The sequence below is a fragment of the Nicotiana tabacum genome, chromosome 3 (assembly GCF_000715075.1).
Source record: "Nicotiana tabacum cultivar K326 chromosome 3, ASM71507v2, whole genome shotgun sequence".
Lineage (NCBI taxonomy): Eukaryota > Viridiplantae > Streptophyta > Magnoliopsida > Solanales > Solanaceae > Nicotiana > Nicotiana tabacum.
In genome coordinates, this window is record NC_134082.1 from 175,652,616 (window position 1) to 175,671,853 (window position 19,238).

The following is a 19,238-nucleotide window of genomic DNA, read 5'->3' on the forward strand; positions in this document are numbered from 1 at the left end:
TTCTACAGCGCACTAGAGTGAGACTAGCCAGTTAGGAGTTAGTCTTAGGATGCTACTGGTCAACTAATGATGCAAGGCTTTATCTGCTGGATATTATTATATCTTCCATCTTTTTTGTACTTCCTATATTTCTTATATTATTTTTATTTTATTTTATGTTATGTTATTTTATTATGAGTCTATTGATAGTACTAATATATCGTCTCTTGTCGTTGTGTTGAGCCGAGGGTCTCCTGGAAACAGCCTCTCTGTCCCTCGGGGTAGGGGTAAAGTCTGCGTACATATTATCCTCCTCAGACCCCACTTGTGGGATTATACTGGGTTGTTGTTGTTGTTGTAATTAATGCGACGTATATCCCTCCTTAATTTAAGGTATTGTATATCCTACCCCTCCCACGTTTCTCTCTCCCAAACCCTCACCCTCACCCACGTTTATGTACTGTTATTAAACATAAAACCTATAATTATGGAAATATAGATTAGCAGCATATTGATGTAGAAACACTTAAATCTTACATTGCAATTAGGAGCAGCAATCATTCAAGGTCCTGGTTACACTCATTGTTAAATTATAAATGGTCGGTTCAGAAAATATTGAAGAAAAGATTTTAGTAAAATCATTACGTCACGCTAAAGATTTTTAGCAATAGTTTTGTCAAGTTAACAACTGCAAATAAAAAGAAAAACCAACTTTTAACTCCAGTCTAGGTAACAATGAAGAAGAATAATATTACGAAGTACCATTTACCAATTCTCGACGTAATAATTAAGAAAAAAAAAAGAAGTGATTTTCGACTTATTAATCGAATTCTCTCAACGAAACCAAATTTCAAATGGTAAATATAGTGAATTAGTTTCATTTGCAACAGGACACGTGCATACACGACATATGCCATCAATTTCATAGTTCATAGTTCATAGTCCCAATTATAATCTATTGCAATATTTCTTATTTTTATCACAATAATTACATTTTTTCAGAAGATTTTGTAGATGTTTTAGTCGTTTTGAATTTGTGAAAACAGAAAATAATGCATCTACAATCAGAATACAAATAATCTACAATTCATCTACAAAATATCTACAAACTGGCTATATTGAATTTTAATATCCCAATTCCCATTCGATTGTAGTTTAATTGAGATTTTCGACATAATTGCGTTTTTTGCAGAAGATTTGTAGAAGTTTTAGTCGTTTTTGATTTGTGAAAATAGAAAACAAAGCATCTACAATTAGAATACAAATAATCTACAATTTATCTACAAAATATCTACAAACTGGGTACATTGAATTTTTATATCCCAATTCCATTCAATTGTAGCATAATTGTGATTTTTGACATAATTGTGTTTTTTCAGAAGATTTGTAGAAGTTTTAGCCATTTTTTATTTTTGAAAACCCAAATTTGAATTCAAAGCTTTCAAGCTTTTTAATGGCTGTCAATGGTGGAAAATATCTGGAAGAATACTTACTTCCATAATTGTAGCGCGCCTAAATAGGAATATCTGGAAGAAAATTTAGTTCTAGATTTGTAGCACGCCTAATTAGGAAGGATCAGCTCCTAATAATTGGTATTTAATGGATGGTATATATTTTGTAGAATAACTGTGAACATGGCGGGTAAATATGAAACTATGCACATTTTTGGTAATAAGGTTTCATATATGGTATAGGAAGGAAAAAGTCTAAAAAAAAAAAAAAGTTTAAACTTTCAAACTAACAAGTAGTTTACAGCCTTGTTACTACTGTATTTACAGTTTTTAATTGGCTATAATTAAGCATGTCAAAAGCTTTGCCTTTTTTTTCTTTTGGCGCTCTCCCATAATGTCTTTATATGCTAATGAATTCTAACATGGTTCTGTTTTGCTTTCGTTTTATTCCTTTATTTGTTAATGCTAAAATCTTTAGTTTATGGGGTGTGGCTATTGGATATAATTTTGATATTGTTGTAGAAAGAAGCAAAGTTTTCCAAAGGCATTATTAGTTCTTTTTTTCTTTTTTCTCTTTTCTTTTTCGAAATTGAGTAAGCTTTGGTTTAGGGCCATATATATGAATTTGACGGCAATAACTATTTTTGTCCTATTCTTAATTATGGTGCTTTGGAAAAGGGTCATAATTTATAGGTCGCATTTTATATACTCTATTACTGATATCGTTTACCGTCCAATAAATAATAATTCTCCCTTCAGAAATATAAATCGTACTACAAAAAGGCACATCCTGAAGAACTAATACTCTTGTCATCATGTTTTGCCTGGGCTAGCAATTGAGCAGGCAAAATTTCATAATTGGAGATTTCTGATGTTGTGTCGTTTCATCTTTTACTATTCAATTTTGGTTTAATCACATCTTTTTTTATTTTATTTTATTTTTTTAAATTTTAGAAACTTATTTTTTTTTAAATCTATAAGTTTCGTATCTTATTCTTATATAATCAGATCTAACGAGAAAAAGATTATGCTGCATTCGCAGTCTATTATATGTATATATATCACAAAGTTATTGAGAAACATCTCATTCATGCCGAGAATAACCAAAATTTCCAAAAACTCCTAATTAGCCAATTCTAAATAGATAAGGATGACTTCTTTTCCTTCTATTGTTCTTCTTTGTTGGTTCCAAATGTACTTAACAAAGCTGTTAGCTTGCTTTTATGTTTTTACAAAACAACCCCCCCCCCCCCCCCCCACACACACACAAATGTTAACGCTAGATCGAACTCTTAATTAACTTTTTCCTTAATTATCTCCCTCAAAAAGTGGTTAAAATCAAAGTAAAAGAAGTTTCTTCGTAAATTAATTAACATGTTTCTTCTTATATCAGGTGCTTAGCTTGAGGGGATCTTGTGTTAATTTCTCGTATTCAGACTAGCTGTAATTTCCGCTAAAGAAACATTAAAGAAAAGTTATGGGTCATTCGTCAAAAATACTGGTCCTCAAGCTTTTGTGGTGTTTTCGATTTGCTATAGAATCTGCAAAGTTCAGACAGTATTGCGCGTTTATATCTTTAAGAATATGGGCGGTATTTTATTCTTTTCTGATCGAGGTTGTGAAACTTATAATGATTTATGTTTTAGTTGTGGTTAATTTAATATCACAATAAATTATTTCTCATTTGTGTACTAATCACCCTCAGTGGTTTCACATTAATCAACTGTAGAAGAAGAGGTACAGAAAAATATCTCTTTGGATGAAAAGCCAATTTTGTATTCAAATTTGAAAGACCAGACTGGACAATGACTCGTTTACGCGCTAAACAACTTTACCTTCACACTCTATTTTGACAGTCATGGAATTCCTTTTCCCAACTCCTAATTAATAAATAATTTATAGAAAAAGTAAGGGTAACTAGGGGTTTTCAAGAGAAAACAAAAACTTGAACCAAATAAACAAAAAAAAAAATGTTTTTTGACCTGGGTTGGTATAAAATTAGTCAAAAAAAATAAAAGGAAGAAAAAAAACACAGACCGATTCTCTCTCAGCAAACACAGAGACATATCAACTTAAAAGTTCTATGTAATTTTCTTTCTATCTTTGTAGGGATTTTTCTATAAAAAAAAATATTTTTTCACAAAACAGTTGTCTAGAGATATTCCTAATGGGCTCGATCAGGTTTTGAAAAAAGGGATTTTTTCCTTCCTATACCATATATGAAACTTTATTACCAAATATGTGCATAATACCTAAATTACCCGCCTAGTCCATATTTTTCCTACAATTCATGTACCATTTGTCTATTATGAATAATTAGGGCAGAATATTCCATAAAAAACGTGCTAAAAATCAGAAAAGAATCTTGGGATAAATTGATTCTACATTAACTTCAAGTTTTGAAAAGGAAAGGAGATTTCGCATCTGCGTAATTTACTCTTAGAATACAATTCGAATTTTTTTTTTAAAAAAAATACGACCAGCTTCAACAAACTACGAACAACTTCAACAAACTGAATTCAAATTGTAGAATTCAAATCTTCGAGATTCAACAACTCAACATTGGTATATTCTGTTCTTCGTTCGTTTTCAGAAAACAAATTGGCGATCATAAATCTGTTCTTCATCTTTTTTTTTCTCAATCTAGAAATACAAAAAAACGAAAAACATTAGAATAATACATCAGCAATCATGTCCAAAATCGCAATCATACTACAATTGAATGAGAATTGGGATAACTATGGCAGATTTAGAGATTTTGAAGTTGATGTCATTGTGGTAGATGAGAATGCAAGCTACAGTATTCTGATTTCTACAATTGCAGAACAACTATCGATTGATATTTCAGAAAAAATTGTAGAAATCAAATACGGTGAACGACAATTGTCCCCCAATGGAGATTAGGAATGATATGGGGGTTCGTGTGTATATGGAGACCAAAAAGGAGAATAAAAACTTAGGTTCATATCTGTTATGTATAAGTGTACAAGATTTCAATATGGAATTGACAATCACCAACGATAACACAAGTGCAAGTTTGTATAGTTGTAAATTGCATAGATTTATGTTTTTACGGTATTATCTTCAAAATTACTACAGCTACCTACAATTAAACTACAAATCTGTTTAATGATATAATAAAGCAATGTTGTTTTCAAAATTACCTACAAAGTTAGTACATTTATAAAACAACATAAACTACAATTATGATTAGAAATTGTTGATTTCAAAATGTTGTCTTCAAATAAAACTATAATTGCAACAGTTATAGTAGAAATTAACTATAATGGCTGACATCCAAAAAATGGATGACTACAAAATTTTCACTATATCTACAAATTCTCTACAAATATTCTACAAAATTATAAGTACACTGTTTATCTTTATTTTGATGCAGGTTCATCTGGATCCATAAAGTTACTTGATATGCCATCATCTCCAGCTATAGAGGAATATCAAAGTGAAATAATAACAGAATCTACGCAAACTGCTATTGAAGAAGGACAAGTGTATCAGGACAAACAAACTGTAGTTGCTGCAATGAAGCACTTTTCTGTGATGCACAAGTTCCAGTTCAGAGTTAAAAGATCTAGTCGTAGAAGGTATGGAGATATTTGTGGAGAAAAGACCAATAAAAGCAGTGTTATACTCAAGATATGTGTAATGTAAACATTGTAGATAAATTGTAGTTACATTGTAGTTTATGTTACTTTATGTTAAAACAGTCCGTTTGTTGCATCTACATTTATAATCTGTATTAAATATTGTATTTCTTTTTGTAGCTACTGGCTTGTATGCGTTGGTGAAAACTGTAAATGGCACTTCAAGGCAACGTCAATTAATGATTTCTCAATGTTCAAGATAAGGAGTTTCAACCGACAACACACATGCTGCCTAATGAATGAAACATTCATACAGCGCAAACGTACTGCAGATGTAGTTGGTAGCATGGTAATTCCAAAGTATTGTGATCCTAAGACTGTTTACACATCAAAGGACATACAGACTGACATGTTATCCGAACACGGAGTGAACCTAAGCTACATGCAAGCATGGAGACCAAAGGAAAAGGCTTTACAGTTTTTGAGAGGGAATCCGGCTGACTCCTACAGCAAATTACCCAAATATTTTTATATTCTTGAGGAGACTTATCCTGGTTCGGTTGTTAAATTGAAAAAGACAACAGATGAATGCTTCTTATACGCATTTGTTGCTCTTTGTACATCAATAAGTGGTTGGCAACATTGTAGGCCAATAGTAGTGGTTGATGGGACATTCTTAAAGTCAGCCTACAGGAGGATTATGCTGACAGCAAGCACCATGGATGCAGCAGGTAAAAAGTGTAAAAGTTTTGTAGTCATTTTGTAGGCAGTCTATAAATATAGATATATTGTAGTAATTTGTAGTTATTTTGTAGCTATTACATGTAATGTAGATAAAATGAATATATTATGAATATATATTGTAGTTGTTATGTATTTATATTTTTATATAAATTTTCAAAGCTGCCAATTAATATTTTATGAATTAATAATGTAGGAACAATATTGCCCTTGGCATATGCTGTGGTTGATTCTGAAAACGACGCATCTTGGAAGTGGTTCTTTGAGCAATTCAAGCAGGCATATGGTGAAAGACCTTCAATGTGTGTTGTTTCAGATAGGAATGAGAGTATACTGAAGGCAACATCAATTGTCTATCCGGGCATCCCACACTACTCTTGCATGTGACATATTTGGACAAACATTAGGTCAAAATTCAAGAAGGGTCATCTACAATTGCATGAATTGTACTTTGCTACAGCACGGTCATACACTCTGGATGAATTTAATGAAAGGATGTCGAAGATTGAAGAGGTAGACCCACGTGTGAAATCTTACCTATATGATATTGGTTATCATAGATGGTCAAGAGTACATGCAACAGTGAATAGAACGTGGACAATGACATCAAATATTGCAGAGTCGTTGAACGCAGTAACAAAAGATGCAAGAGAGCTGGCGATATTTGACCTTTTAGAGTATATGCGGACACTGCTAGAACGTTGGACCAATGAAAAGTTATTGAAGGCGAATGGTACTGTCACATTTCTTGGGGCCAAATTCAACAAAGAATTAGATGACAACAGAACATTATCTCAGAAGCTTAGGGTAAGATCTGTTTATTTGGTGCAGAAAAAATGAATTACTTAATATGTAGTGTTTCCAAATTGTATATAAATTGTAGTCAAAATTGTAGATAATTGTAGATTGTATATAAGGTGTAGAATATTTGTAGATGATTTGTATATAAGTTGTAGATAATAAATTTTAATGATTGAGATAATATTTTTTCTGTTTGTTCTGCAATTGTAGGTGAGGGCTTCAACAGATCATATATATACTGTGTTAGATGGTGTGAAGCGGTACATTGTGTGTCTAGAAAATAAGAAATGTAGCTGTGGCCAATTCCAACTTGAAGAACTTCCATGTGCGCATGCTTTGGCAGCATTAAGGCACAGGAATGAAACATATGAAAACTATTGCTCTCCGTATTACACAAGGGAGAGCCTTCTGCGTACGTATGAAATGCCAGTAAATCCTCTTCCTGATGAAAGCAAATGGAATGTGCCACAACATATTTTGGATGAGGTAGTAAAACCATCGACAGGAGATAAAAGACACCCAGGGAGACCTCAAAAGGAAAGATATAAAACCTATGATGAAATAAAGTCAAAGAAGTACAAGGTGTCATGTGGAAATTGTGGAGGTGAAGGGCATAACAAAAGATCTTGCAAGAATGCGCCCAGAAGAAATGAATATCATGTAGTTAGAATAGTTATTCAAAATAACTGTTAGAGAGTTAAAGTTAGCAGATTTTTTGTGTAATAGTTTAAGTTTTTAAAGATCAGGCATCTAAATTTGTCTTTGATAGAGTGTAATTAAATTTAAATATTTATTATCTACAATACAACTGATATTAAAAAAATAACTTTAATGTAAAGTGTTTCCAGATTGTAGGTAAAATATAAGTTAACTGTATTTAAATTGTAGTCTTAGTAATAATTGGTAGATGATTTGTAGATAAATTGTGGGTAATATATTTCTATGATTGGAGTAATTATTTATTCTGTTTGTTGTTTAATTTAACTTCATCTGACAGTTATATACAGATATTACCTAGAACTTGAAGGTATTTCATAAAAAATTATGAATATATACAACTACAAAATTATATACAATTACTACATTGAGTGTTGCCAAAATGTAGATATTATGGAGATTATTTGTAGGCAAATTGTATTCTAAGATGAAAGATAAAATTACAAAACAAAAAGGTATGCTGCAATAAAAAAAAAATTGTTCATAAAGTAATGTATTCTCCTTCAACTACAAATTGGCATCAACTAAACTAGGAAAACAGGACACTATTTCTTCTTTCTCTGGACTCTAGTCTTCTCATTCAATGTAGGAGCACCCTTCCTCCTTGCTAGCCTACCTGTAACCTCACTTTCACTGATTGACCCATCTTCTTGTTTCTTTGTAGCATAGTCCCATAAGAGAGCTCCATAGCGTCTACGGTGTTGGTCGATATCCGAAAGGTCTTCTGAAGGAATTGACAAATCTCCAATGCAAACATACTCCGCAAAAGCAGCCACAAATTCACCACAATCGCTGCATAAGACAAAAAAATAATTATTTAACAAATGATTATAAAAAATAATAATTAAACATCCAGAAAGAGAGAATGGTTTTTTTACAGTGATTCTTCCATTTGCTGTGGAATCTCTGCAACCATCCACTGTGTTGAGAGGGTCTGTAACTGGTTTCTCAATGTATGCCTTTGTGGTCTTGAAGTCAATGTTTTTACGCTTCCCGTAGAAACCAGTGCAAGACAAATACAGAGGGATAATGATTGAAAACTTATCAACACATGATTCAACAGCATTATGATGGTGTGAAGACACCATGGAATCATACACATAAAGTTGCCTGTCCACTATGTCGAAAACGATCAACAACCAATGGAAATTCTCTACAATGTTCATGGGCATAATGACATAGTCAACTTCATCCCAGGCAACATTAGCAAGGAGTCTATACCCAAGAATATATTCTGCAACATCATCATCGGGTTTAATAACCGAATACTTTTTTTCTGGCGGAGAACTTATGAACTTGTCATAGATTTGTACAATCTTTGACTTGAACAAGCAATCGGTTGTTGTAAACCTAGTGTTGTTGGGGTTGGGGCCATATTTGCCTCTTTTTCTCAAGTAATACATAATAACATCAATGTGCTGCAAAATAAAATGAAATCTACTGTTAGCTACAATGTAACTACAATTATCAACAAAACAGTTACACCTTAAAATACAAAGTCAGAATTCAAATAATCTAACAAATAACTACACTTTAACTGCTATACACAGCAACACATGTAACAACAACTACCACAAAAGGCCTCAATAATATCTACATGCAAACTAAAGTTAATATTATAAGTCTTCAACTGGCTCTACAATTTTACTACAAATTAACTACAGCCATGAAATATAGATATACCAATTCTATTCAAATTAATAAATATACAATTTTTACATACAATTCATCATCAAATAGGATACATAAGGTTCAACCTAAATACAATCACACTATAATAAATAAGAGCAGCATTTATAAGAAATGTCTACATTATATCTACAATTTATAATAAAGGGCATGGTCATATATATTTCATATCTACAATATAACTACAAAACAGAAGTGAAAATATATCTTGTGAATTTATTCTTTGATACTTACCGAGCCATTGAGGACTCCCCCGGGGTGAGCAAAGGAATAAAACCATTCCTTCTTATCCACCTTTTCAACTCTAAGGTCAAACCAAGGATTGATTTGGTTATCCTTTATGGAAAAGGGAGCCTTCTTCCTGTAACAACAAATAAATTCCCAATCAAAAAAATTCACAGAATGAATTATATTTTTTAACTTTAAAATGTTGAAATGAAAGTGTCAAATTAAACATTCATACCTCTTAAATACTTTGTCAGTACGGTGGTATAACCACTTGTTGAACTTATCTAACATATCAGAATCTACATTTTCACCTATAAGAGTTGTGAATGGGTGTTTGAGGTAGAAAAATTTAGGTCCAATAGAGCTGTTGCCTCCAGAACTATATAGCGGTATGAAAGGTGATCGTGCATGTTTCCCCGGTTGCCTGGTTCTCCCTGGATGAATAAGGGTTGCTTCATCTGGTATGGGCTCGCCATACTTAACCAATTGTGTTAAGTTGTCTGGCAACTAAAGTCATCCAATGTCACACTCTTCTTATCAATGCCTGAACCTTCAGAAACAACTTCATCCACATGATGTACATCTTCACCTTCATTTAGCTGTTTCTCAATGACTTGTTCTGTCTGAGCTGCTATAGTCACTCCGTGAATTGGGGACTGTGCATTGATATCTTCAATATCTGTTACAAAAAACAATACTTACTTAACAGGGAATGTAAAATTGTATAAATAACAATTATTTATTCTGAATGACAGTATGATATTATACCCGCTTGTTCTACCTCAGCTGCTTCTTGAAATTCTCCATATAAGTCAACATGTACTGGAACATGTTCTGGACAAACTGCAGCTTCAATTTATAAAAAAACAATAGGTAAAAAATACTAGATAATGTTGCATACATGTAGGAAGTTGTAGATAAATTGTGAATAATAAAACTCAGTTCTATAAAGTTTTATAATAAGTGTATATATTTGTATGTATTTTGTAGATACCTGTGTTGCTTGTGCTTGCATGCACTTGATCACCAAGATTGAACGGAAATTGCTGGTGGTTCACTCCTTGTTTTTGGTCATTGTTTTTGGTTGAACTACCAGCAAACTAAAGATTTTATGTTAGTTTGATTATATTTTTTAAAATGTCATAATTTGTTTTGGCATATAAATATATTCAACTCTTACCTTTGCCTCATCCACATCATATCTCCTGTTTATCAAATTCAAAACCCTTTTCATAGAATCATCTATAAACACTCGAAGGTCATGAAGTTCCTTAAATACATCCTTCCTAAAATCCTCTAACTTTCCATCAACCTAAAAGTTAAAAATATAGTTAGTTGGTAATTTTATTCAAATAAATTACAATTTAGTTTAATTATGTACGAGGCAGTATTGTTTATACAATTGTCTCCAAATTGATACTGTTATACTACATTTAACAACAATGTTATGCAATGTAGATAAATTGTAGCAAATATGTAAATATATTGTAGCTAATAATTTTACCTGCTTAATTCCCTTTTCTAGCTTCCTGAGCTTCATAGCCACAGATTCCTTGTCCTCTTGACAGTCTATATGTTTGGGTTCCAATGTTGGAGAATCAGCATTTGGAACCTCTGATGATTGTGCACCTTGTTTATCTTCATACTCAATCTTGTTTGGCATAGTAAGCACTCCAATCTCTTCTCCAGATTCAGTCATGCTTGTGAACTGAATCATGAAAAAAAATAGTTAGTTCCACTAAGACAAAAAAATGTAGTCTAAATGTAGATATTATGAAGGTAAATGTAGGAACATACAAAAATGAAAAAAAATACCTTAATCCACTCAGGCTTGATCATCTTCTCTTCAAAGGCAGTTAACCAAATTTGCCCCTTAGTAGCTGACCATCTTAATATGCGAGGTATTGAGTCAGAACACCTCGTAGCAAGCTCCGTGCTGACGGTCGAGCAACACTCATAAAGCCACACTTGCAAGGCTAATGAGCATCCCCGTATGAGATAAGAATGTACACGGGGATTTAGACGATGCCTAACAGATTCCATAACCTGATTGAACGATTTAATACCCAATGGGTATGACTCAAAATTATCAGACTCTACCAAATAGAACCTAAAATGGTCTATAAAAGACACATGATCTTTGTCAGAAGGGCAAACAAAAAATTCCAAAAGATAAAGAATGCATAACTTGACTGCATCCTTATCGTTTACCCAAGATCTATTTGTTACTATGTTTTTCAAATACCACTTCTCTACTCTTTTTTTGTTAGGAAAATAGCTATTCATTAACTTGCTAACATAACTAGAAGTATATCCATAATCTGTAAACTTATTCACACAATTTAAACCGGTAATTAAACCAAACTCTCTCAAGGCAAAATTCAATTTTCCCCCTTCAAGTGGACTGAAAAAAATGATTCATTAGACTTAGACAGTTCATACTTCATCAGAAGATGAATAGCTTGATTTTGCATGCAAATGGAGGGGAGAGACAGTAAGTAACCAAAACAAGTGTTTTTAAAAAGCTTTAAAGAATTTGGAGACAATAACTCTTTTATCTGGCTAGGAATGCTTGGATCACACAAAGTGTAGAATCTAAGCACACCATAATCCACATTATGTGGGGCAAAATAATGTCCATTCTGCACAAAATGATAAATTATTTCACATTAGTAAACTGCATAGAAATTAAGCATTAATATAAATAATATCTACATATAACTACATAATCACTACACTTATTGCTAAAAAAAATCAGGGAGAAAAAATACATACAAATCTGCTTCAAAAAAATACAGCCAACCCACACATATAACTACAAAAACATACAAGACATCTACACATATAAACATTATCTACAAAAATGCAGGAAGCAAAAAGTAGCTACAACTCTGTTTCAAAATTTAAAAGCTAAGGACAATATAACTACAACACGACTACAAAATAACTACAATTATATCCGTGTTTTAAACCACAACTACAAAAAATCTAGAAAATTAACACAACTAATCTACAATTTACCAAAACACTTAAAACAGAGATTTTTACATCCAAAACAAAACTAAAAAAATGGAAACGAAAATACTAAATGTTTACCTTCACCAAATTTTTTTTCTGAACCAATTTTGGGAGCTCTTTGGACTGTTTCTTCGTTTTTTGTTTTGTGGAAGCAGAAGGCAACTTGGTTTTTTTAACTGTTGGAATTTTAGGGACATCTTCAACAAAGTCGTCATCTACACATACCTCTTTCCCCTTTCTTTTGAGTTGTTTGCCGCCTGGTGTAGCACTTCCTCCAGCATCTACATCGTGCATTTTTTTTGTTCGCATTTCGGCACGGATTTGTCTAGGAGATGAACTGTGAGTAGTAGGTTCCATTGCATGTATAGATTTTACTTGTTTTTGTGGTGATTTTGGTGTTTAAACACCCAAATCGAAAGAGGGGATATCACATACTGTAGATTTTTTATATATTTTTTTGGGAGATTTGATGTTCTTCATGGTTTAACTTCAATATTTGGTGAAATTAAATTGAGAAAAATGAAGAACGTGGGTAGCTTTTGTTCTGTATAGAAGAAAACTGAAGAAAACGTGGGGGAGTGAAGGGTAAAGGTAAAACGTGGGGGGGGTGGGGTTAGTTACGGTAAAGGTAAAAGGTGGGGAGGGGGGTTGAGCTGAAAGGAAAGAGAAACGTGGGAATATACGGTCCTATAATTATGCCTAAAATAAATGCCTCATTAATTATATCCCTGTTTTAAATTATGGTATATAAATGGTAATTTAGTATACTAAATGTAATTATCTCTAACCTTAAACATGGAGGGTAATAAGGTTTGATATGTGGCATAGGAAAGCAAAAATTCCTTGAAAAAAAGGAGTGGTAACAAGGCTCTTGACTTCAGCTCCTAAGTTGTGGATTAGAATTAATTGTGTGACTTATGTTGTCCAGGTATACAACAAAGCTCGACGTTTAAAGATGTTAAATCTACCCATTGACCAAGTATATCCGATATAAGTTCACTACAGAAAGTTCAAAGGGAAACATACTTATCAAGATACAATTAATTCTTGCATGTAAAACACACACACGTCTGTGCATTCCTTTAAGTTTATAGCCATTCCCCATTCATGTAGGGGATTGTTGGATTTTGTTATTAATAACAAAAGAGGTGTGAATGGAAAATGGTGGTAAAAGAGATGGAGGGAAGTGAAATTTTGAATGAGTTCACTTTACTAATGCACTTTGTCCCTCATTGGTAGAAGGAAATAAAATCTTTGTGTATATATAAAAACGCTCATCTTTTAGCTGTTAAATAGTTAAGAAGAAGACAAGCCTCACGCCGTCGTCGTCGCTCGGCTTCGGCTTGGGCTTGATTGATTAATCTTTTTGGACAAAATTCTTCTCAAATATTTAATTAATTAACAAAAATTCAATCCGGAATAACCCATGACCCGCGACCCCGTCCTATCCGGTCCGTTTTTTTTCTGGATTATTTTAAATCCGTTTGTTTTTCCCGCAATTGTGGCTGTTCTGAAAGGTTGCAAACCTTTTTAGAAATAGTGCCAAATGGGCTATAAATATTCCATCAATCCCAGAATTTTTTTTACGTAATTTTCTGATCTTCTTCTTCTTCTTCTACACATAAAAATTCCAGTGTATTTTACAACCTTCGAGTGGTTCGCTGTTCATCGACGTTTTTGGTACCAATACTTCGGTGAGTTAAATCATTCTACCCTGGGAGAATATATTCCAGAACCTTGGGTACTTGAGGGGAATAATTTCTTTAAGGGCACACTATGTATTCAGTGGGCTCGATTTATTCCTATACTATTTTCAGAATTTATTTTGAAGTTCATATACTGTTTTCAAAATTTATTTTGACGTTCTAGTTCTACTAACTTTCTGTTTTTATTTTTCCAGAAAGTTTATTGTTTTATTAATCTTACACCAATACAGTTTTGATAACAATATCACAATAATATATTTCTCATTTGTGTACCAATCACCCTCATTGGTTTCACATTAATCAACTGTAGAAGAAGAGGTACAGAAAAATATCTCTTTGGATGTCGAGAATACGAAACTAAGGGTGTCTAACGGGCCGAGTCAACCTGTTTCCGGACCGGCCCAAATCGGTTAAATCGGAATCGGCCCGGACCGGTACAAGGAGGCCGGGTGGGGTTGAGTAATAGGGGTAGGGCGGTTTGTTCCGTTCACATTTGAACCACCGGTTAACCGGACCGGTCAAACCCGGTCAACGAACAACATTGTTCATCCAGTTAACCGGGCCGGCCCGGACCGTCCTAGACCGGTTTAATGGTAACAATATTTTTTTAAACGTGGTCCTCAGATTCTAACCGTTGGCAACAGTCCATTTCACATTATGGCCGTTGCCCAGCGGCTGAATTTCATTTTTAGCCCATTTTTGGGTTTTTAAAAAAAGGAATTAACCCCCCTTTGAAAAACTATAAATACCCCCCCCCCCTCTTCCTTATTTCTTCACTCATCTCTCAATTCTCATATTCTCTCATTCTTCAATCTTCACTTATTAAAGTGCAATCAACTATTTGGCTCTTTTTTTTTTGGAATTTAATTTATCGTAGTATTTATTATTTGAAGTTTGAACAATTGAACTTCAAAATTGGAACAATTGACATTTCTTCGTGGTAACATTGGAGTTGTGAAATCATCAAGTGCTCAATATATTGCCGAATTCGGTGCACTCCCTCCAACTTTTTCTCTTATTTACTATTTTATTTGCATATTTAATTATTGCTAGTAGTTAAATGCTGCAAAAAGAGTTTGTAACAAGGTTACTAATCGGGAAAATAAAAAAGAGGTTGTACTTCAGCTTCAGCATCTGGTAGTAATTTAAATACCTCTCCAAATATTTTTGAAACATTACCTGATAATAATATAGATTATGAACAATTCCAGGAAGATTTCGGTATAGAAGATAATGAATTAGAAATGGAAGATGAGATACCACTTACACCTAGTAGTGTTGGAGCTGGTAGCAGGGGTGGTGGTCGTGGTGCTAGTAGTAGACCACCTGTGGCCCCGACTAGTAATCGTAGAAAAAGAAGTAAGGTTTGAAATTTTTTTGAAGACATACCGAATAGTGATAGAGTTAAATGCAAACTTTGTAATGATACTTTTAAACATAAGACTGGAGGACAATTAGGGAGGACTGGGACACTTAGTAGACATATGAGAATTGAGCATCTTATAGAATGGAGATCTGATGGAGATGGAAATCAATCAACTCTAAACCCTACTACTGGAGGTCTTGTGAAATATGATAAAATGAAGGATCGTGAGGAGTTAGCAAAAATGATTGCTTTGGGTTGTCTACCTTTTATTTTGCTTCTTCGTCATATCTTATTATGTAATTCAAATGATTTACAATCCTTTATTTAAAGGTATCCCTAGAAGTACTTTGTAGATCTGATATCATTAGACTTCATGGACAATATCAAACATACATACATTATTTGTTTAGCCACCTTTTCTCTAACTTCTGATATTGGCTATGCTGTTAATGGAAATGATTATTTGACAATTACATGTCATTGGATAGATGATACTACTTGTATGCAAAAACGTATTATCGCTTTTAAATATGATGAAGATTAGAGTCATACTGCTACGTTTATAAGCAATACTATTTGTGATGTTGTTGAATTTTATAATCTCAAGCAAAAACTATTGTGTATGTCTTTTGATAATGCTTCTAACAATAATGCCGCAATTTCAATATTAAAACTGCATTTGAAACCACCTCTTGATGAAATTTTTCATGTTAGGTGTGTATATCATGTTTATAATTTAATTGTTAAAAGTGGCCTTGATTTATTTTCAACTGAGATTACTCATGTTAGAAGAGCAGTTGGTGTTATTCAAGGAAATAATAGACAATCTAGAATAAAGGAATTTAAGAATAAGTGTATCCAGTATAACCTTAAACCCAGATTCATGACAGACGAAATTGTTACTAGATGGAATTATACATATATATTTTTAAAATGTTGCAACAAATATAGATTCCCAATAACTGAAGTTGCTAATGCGCATTGTACTGATCCAAACCGTATGTTAACAACTACTACTTGGGAGGTCATTAATGATATTGTTATATTTTTACATGTAAATTTTATACAGCTACTATTGAGTTTTCTGGAGCATATTACCCTACTTTTACTATGGCTTTAGTACATATAGCTGAAATTTCTTTTCTACTCTTTGAATTTAAGAAGGAAGAAAAATATAGGGATGTTTTTGAAAAATGCAAGCAAAATTCAAAAAATATTTCTTTCCAATTCCTCCGATTTACTTAATTGGTGCTGTTTTAAATCCTTCTATTAAGATGTTTGATTGTCACCAATTAAGGAATGCTTTATATACTTATATGGAGATTGGACCAACTGAAACCCCAAATTTTTATGCTTGTATGAACAAGCTAAATGAATCTTTACAACAATTACAGAATTATTATTCAAATATAATTGATGATGATGCTCTTAATGTAGGCAATGTTAATCCCACTATGCACTGTACCACTTCTGCTACTGTGGATGATGAAGAAGGCCTTGATAGTTTTAATATTTTTCCTACATTTTCTAACACTCAAACCAGTAGCAGGAACATTGATGAACTTCAATTCTACTTGCAGAAGTAAAAAGAGTCTCGCACAAAGCAAATTTCATCGTTGGGATGATGGTATGAGAATTGAAAGCAATTTCCAGTTCTTTTCGCTATGGCTCGGGACGTGCTGAATGTGCCAATTTCAACTGTTGCATCAGAGAGTGCATTTAGCCAAGCAAGACAACAACTTGGAGACACACCCGTCACTCATTGGGAAGCAATGCTTTGGAAGTTTTAGTATATTTCAGAGATTGGATTAGATCGGAACGAAGAAATCAAGGACGTGAAGATGTTGATAGCCCAGAAGACGAGGAACTTGGAGATATATTAACACATGGTAATACATCCGAATTTAACACTCCAGAAGAAGGTCACTCAGTTCATATTGATTATGAAGAACTTACTAAGGCAATACAAAACCTTTGAATTTACTTTTTTTTGGTTAATTTACTTGTTGTTAGATATAAATCTTTCAATTTGTAAGTTTGAATTTTGAAATAAATGTAGCACTTTATAAGTGCAATTTTTTTCCATCTTCATTGTATTCTTTATATTTTTACTTTATATTAATATAACTTACAATAGTTATACAAAATACAAAAAAAATAAAATTTAAAAATAACACTAACCCGGCCCGGGCCCATGAACCCGTAACCCTTACGGTTCAATTTTTACCCGGATGAACCTGAACCCGTTAACCAGGTATGCCCCACCTCGTAATCGACCCGTACCATAACCCGTACGGGTACTAAATTTCCCTGCCCAACCCGACCCGGCCCACCCGTTAAACACCCGTATACGGAACAGACCAAAGTGACAAGCCAATTTTGTATTCAAATTTGAAAGACCAAAGACCGGACAATGACCCATTTACGCGCTAAACAAAAGATAACAACTTTACCTTCGCACACTATTTGGACAACCATGGAATTCCTTTTCCCAACTCCTAATAATAATTTCAATAATTTATAGAAAAAGTAAGGATTACTGGGGGTTTTCAAGAGAAAACAAAAAAAAATTGAACCAAATAAAAAAAATGTTGTTTGACCTGGGTTTGTATTAAATTAGTCAAAAGAAGAAGAAGAGGAAAAAAAAAACAGATTGATTCTCTCTTAGCACACACAGAGACATATCAAATTATAAATTCTATGTAATTTTTTAAACTTTGTAGGGGTTTTTCTAAAAAAAATTAAATATTTTTCCCACAAAACAGATGTCTAGAGATATTCCTGACGGGCTCGATCAGGTTTTGCAAAAAGGAGTGGTAACAAGGCTCTTGAGCTGAAGCTCCTAAACTTTTTGAATATACTCACTATTTTGGTCTGCTAGGAAAAAGGGTTGAACTGTCGTGATAATTCATCCTAAAGATGTTTGGCTTTCTGAATATATTGGGGAAAAAGAATAATTAAGGTTATTTTCTTTCAGATTTGGCGGTTGCATGTCAAGATTTGAGTATACCCTACTGTTAGCTAGATTGAGCTGTTATTTGACGTGCTACATTAACGACCATTGACGTTGTTAATTTGATATTTATAAAGTGTTCCAATGATTCTGCGGGCAGGGGACGTAGTCTTTCGGCTATGGGTATTTAAATCATAATTTTCGACACAGAATATAGATATATATGTAAAAATCTATTAAAATCTCAACAAATAGTAAATTTAAACACAAAATTTTAATAATATAATTAGTTTAATGTAAAGTTGAACCCACTAAATTTTAATCCTTGATCTGGCTCACCTGCAGGCACACTTAATTAACCGGGACAAGTCAAGTTGTCATAATGGATATGTGATCCCTGCAAATTTTTCTTAGGTACGTACGTACTTTTTTTATTTTACTCTAATTTTGCCTGCCATGAAAGGGATGGTCGTAGTCGCTAGATTGGTTACTAGTAATGGGTTTAAATTTAATACAACAATAATTCAAGTATTTTTTACAATATCAATCTGCTACGAGATTTTGCCACATGATTGAGATTGTGTGTTCCAGAAAAGTCAAACTATAGATGCACTACGTTCTAGTTCGTTATAATACATCCAACTTACCACACAATTTTTTTTTAAAAAAAATCTGCTTAATGTAATTTTGTATTGTCACTGGCACTGATAACTCAAAAAAAAAAAAAAAACTTTTATAGCCAATTGAATTAAATAAATCTTTAAATTATTTGATCACGTAAATATTTTTTATCCAGTAATTCAATAAGAATACCCTTCAGAAAAACGGAAACGATTCTAATTTGCACGGTTGATATGCCCATTTTGAATTGTCTGATGATGGTGAGATGGTGACATTGTTAAGAATAAAAAATTAAAAGCATGTTCCATGACAAGCACTAATAATTGAAGTCCTTCACTATAAATTGGCATTTGCAGATGGGCAAAA

General features: G+C 33.0%; 2 protein-coding genes across 2 annotated transcripts; one reads left to right on the top strand and one right to left on the bottom strand.

Annotated features, from left to right (window-relative positions):
• The first annotated feature begins 4,121 nt into the window (after window positions 1-4,121).
• On the top strand, window positions 4,122-7,267 carry LOC107817122 (uncharacterized). The gene is made up of 6 exons (XM_075247434.1): window positions 4,122-4,302; window positions 4,828-5,032; window positions 5,213-5,763; window positions 5,970-6,075; window positions 6,181-6,580; window positions 6,785-7,267. Exons 1-6 carry the CDS (start codon window positions 4,122-4,124, stop codon window positions 7,265-7,267), a joined length of 1,926 nt encoding a protein of 641 aa, XP_075103535.1.
• Window positions 7,268-7,836: 569 nt separating this feature from the next.
• On the bottom strand, window positions 7,837-12,520 carry LOC142178108 (uncharacterized). The gene is made up of 12 exons (XM_075247439.1): window positions 12,305-12,520; window positions 11,702-11,850; window positions 11,024-11,612; window positions 10,713-10,916; window positions 10,389-10,520; window positions 10,203-10,308; window positions 9,977-10,057; window positions 9,738-9,887; window positions 9,444-9,519; window positions 9,215-9,341; window positions 8,170-8,709; window positions 7,837-8,049 (listed from the first exon to the last, which is right to left on the bottom strand). The coding sequence occupies exons 1-12, from the start codon at window positions 12,518-12,520 to the stop codon at window positions 7,837-7,839; spliced, it is 2,583 nt and encodes an 860-aa protein (XP_075103540.1).
• Window positions 12,521-19,238: the final 6,718 nt, after the last annotated feature.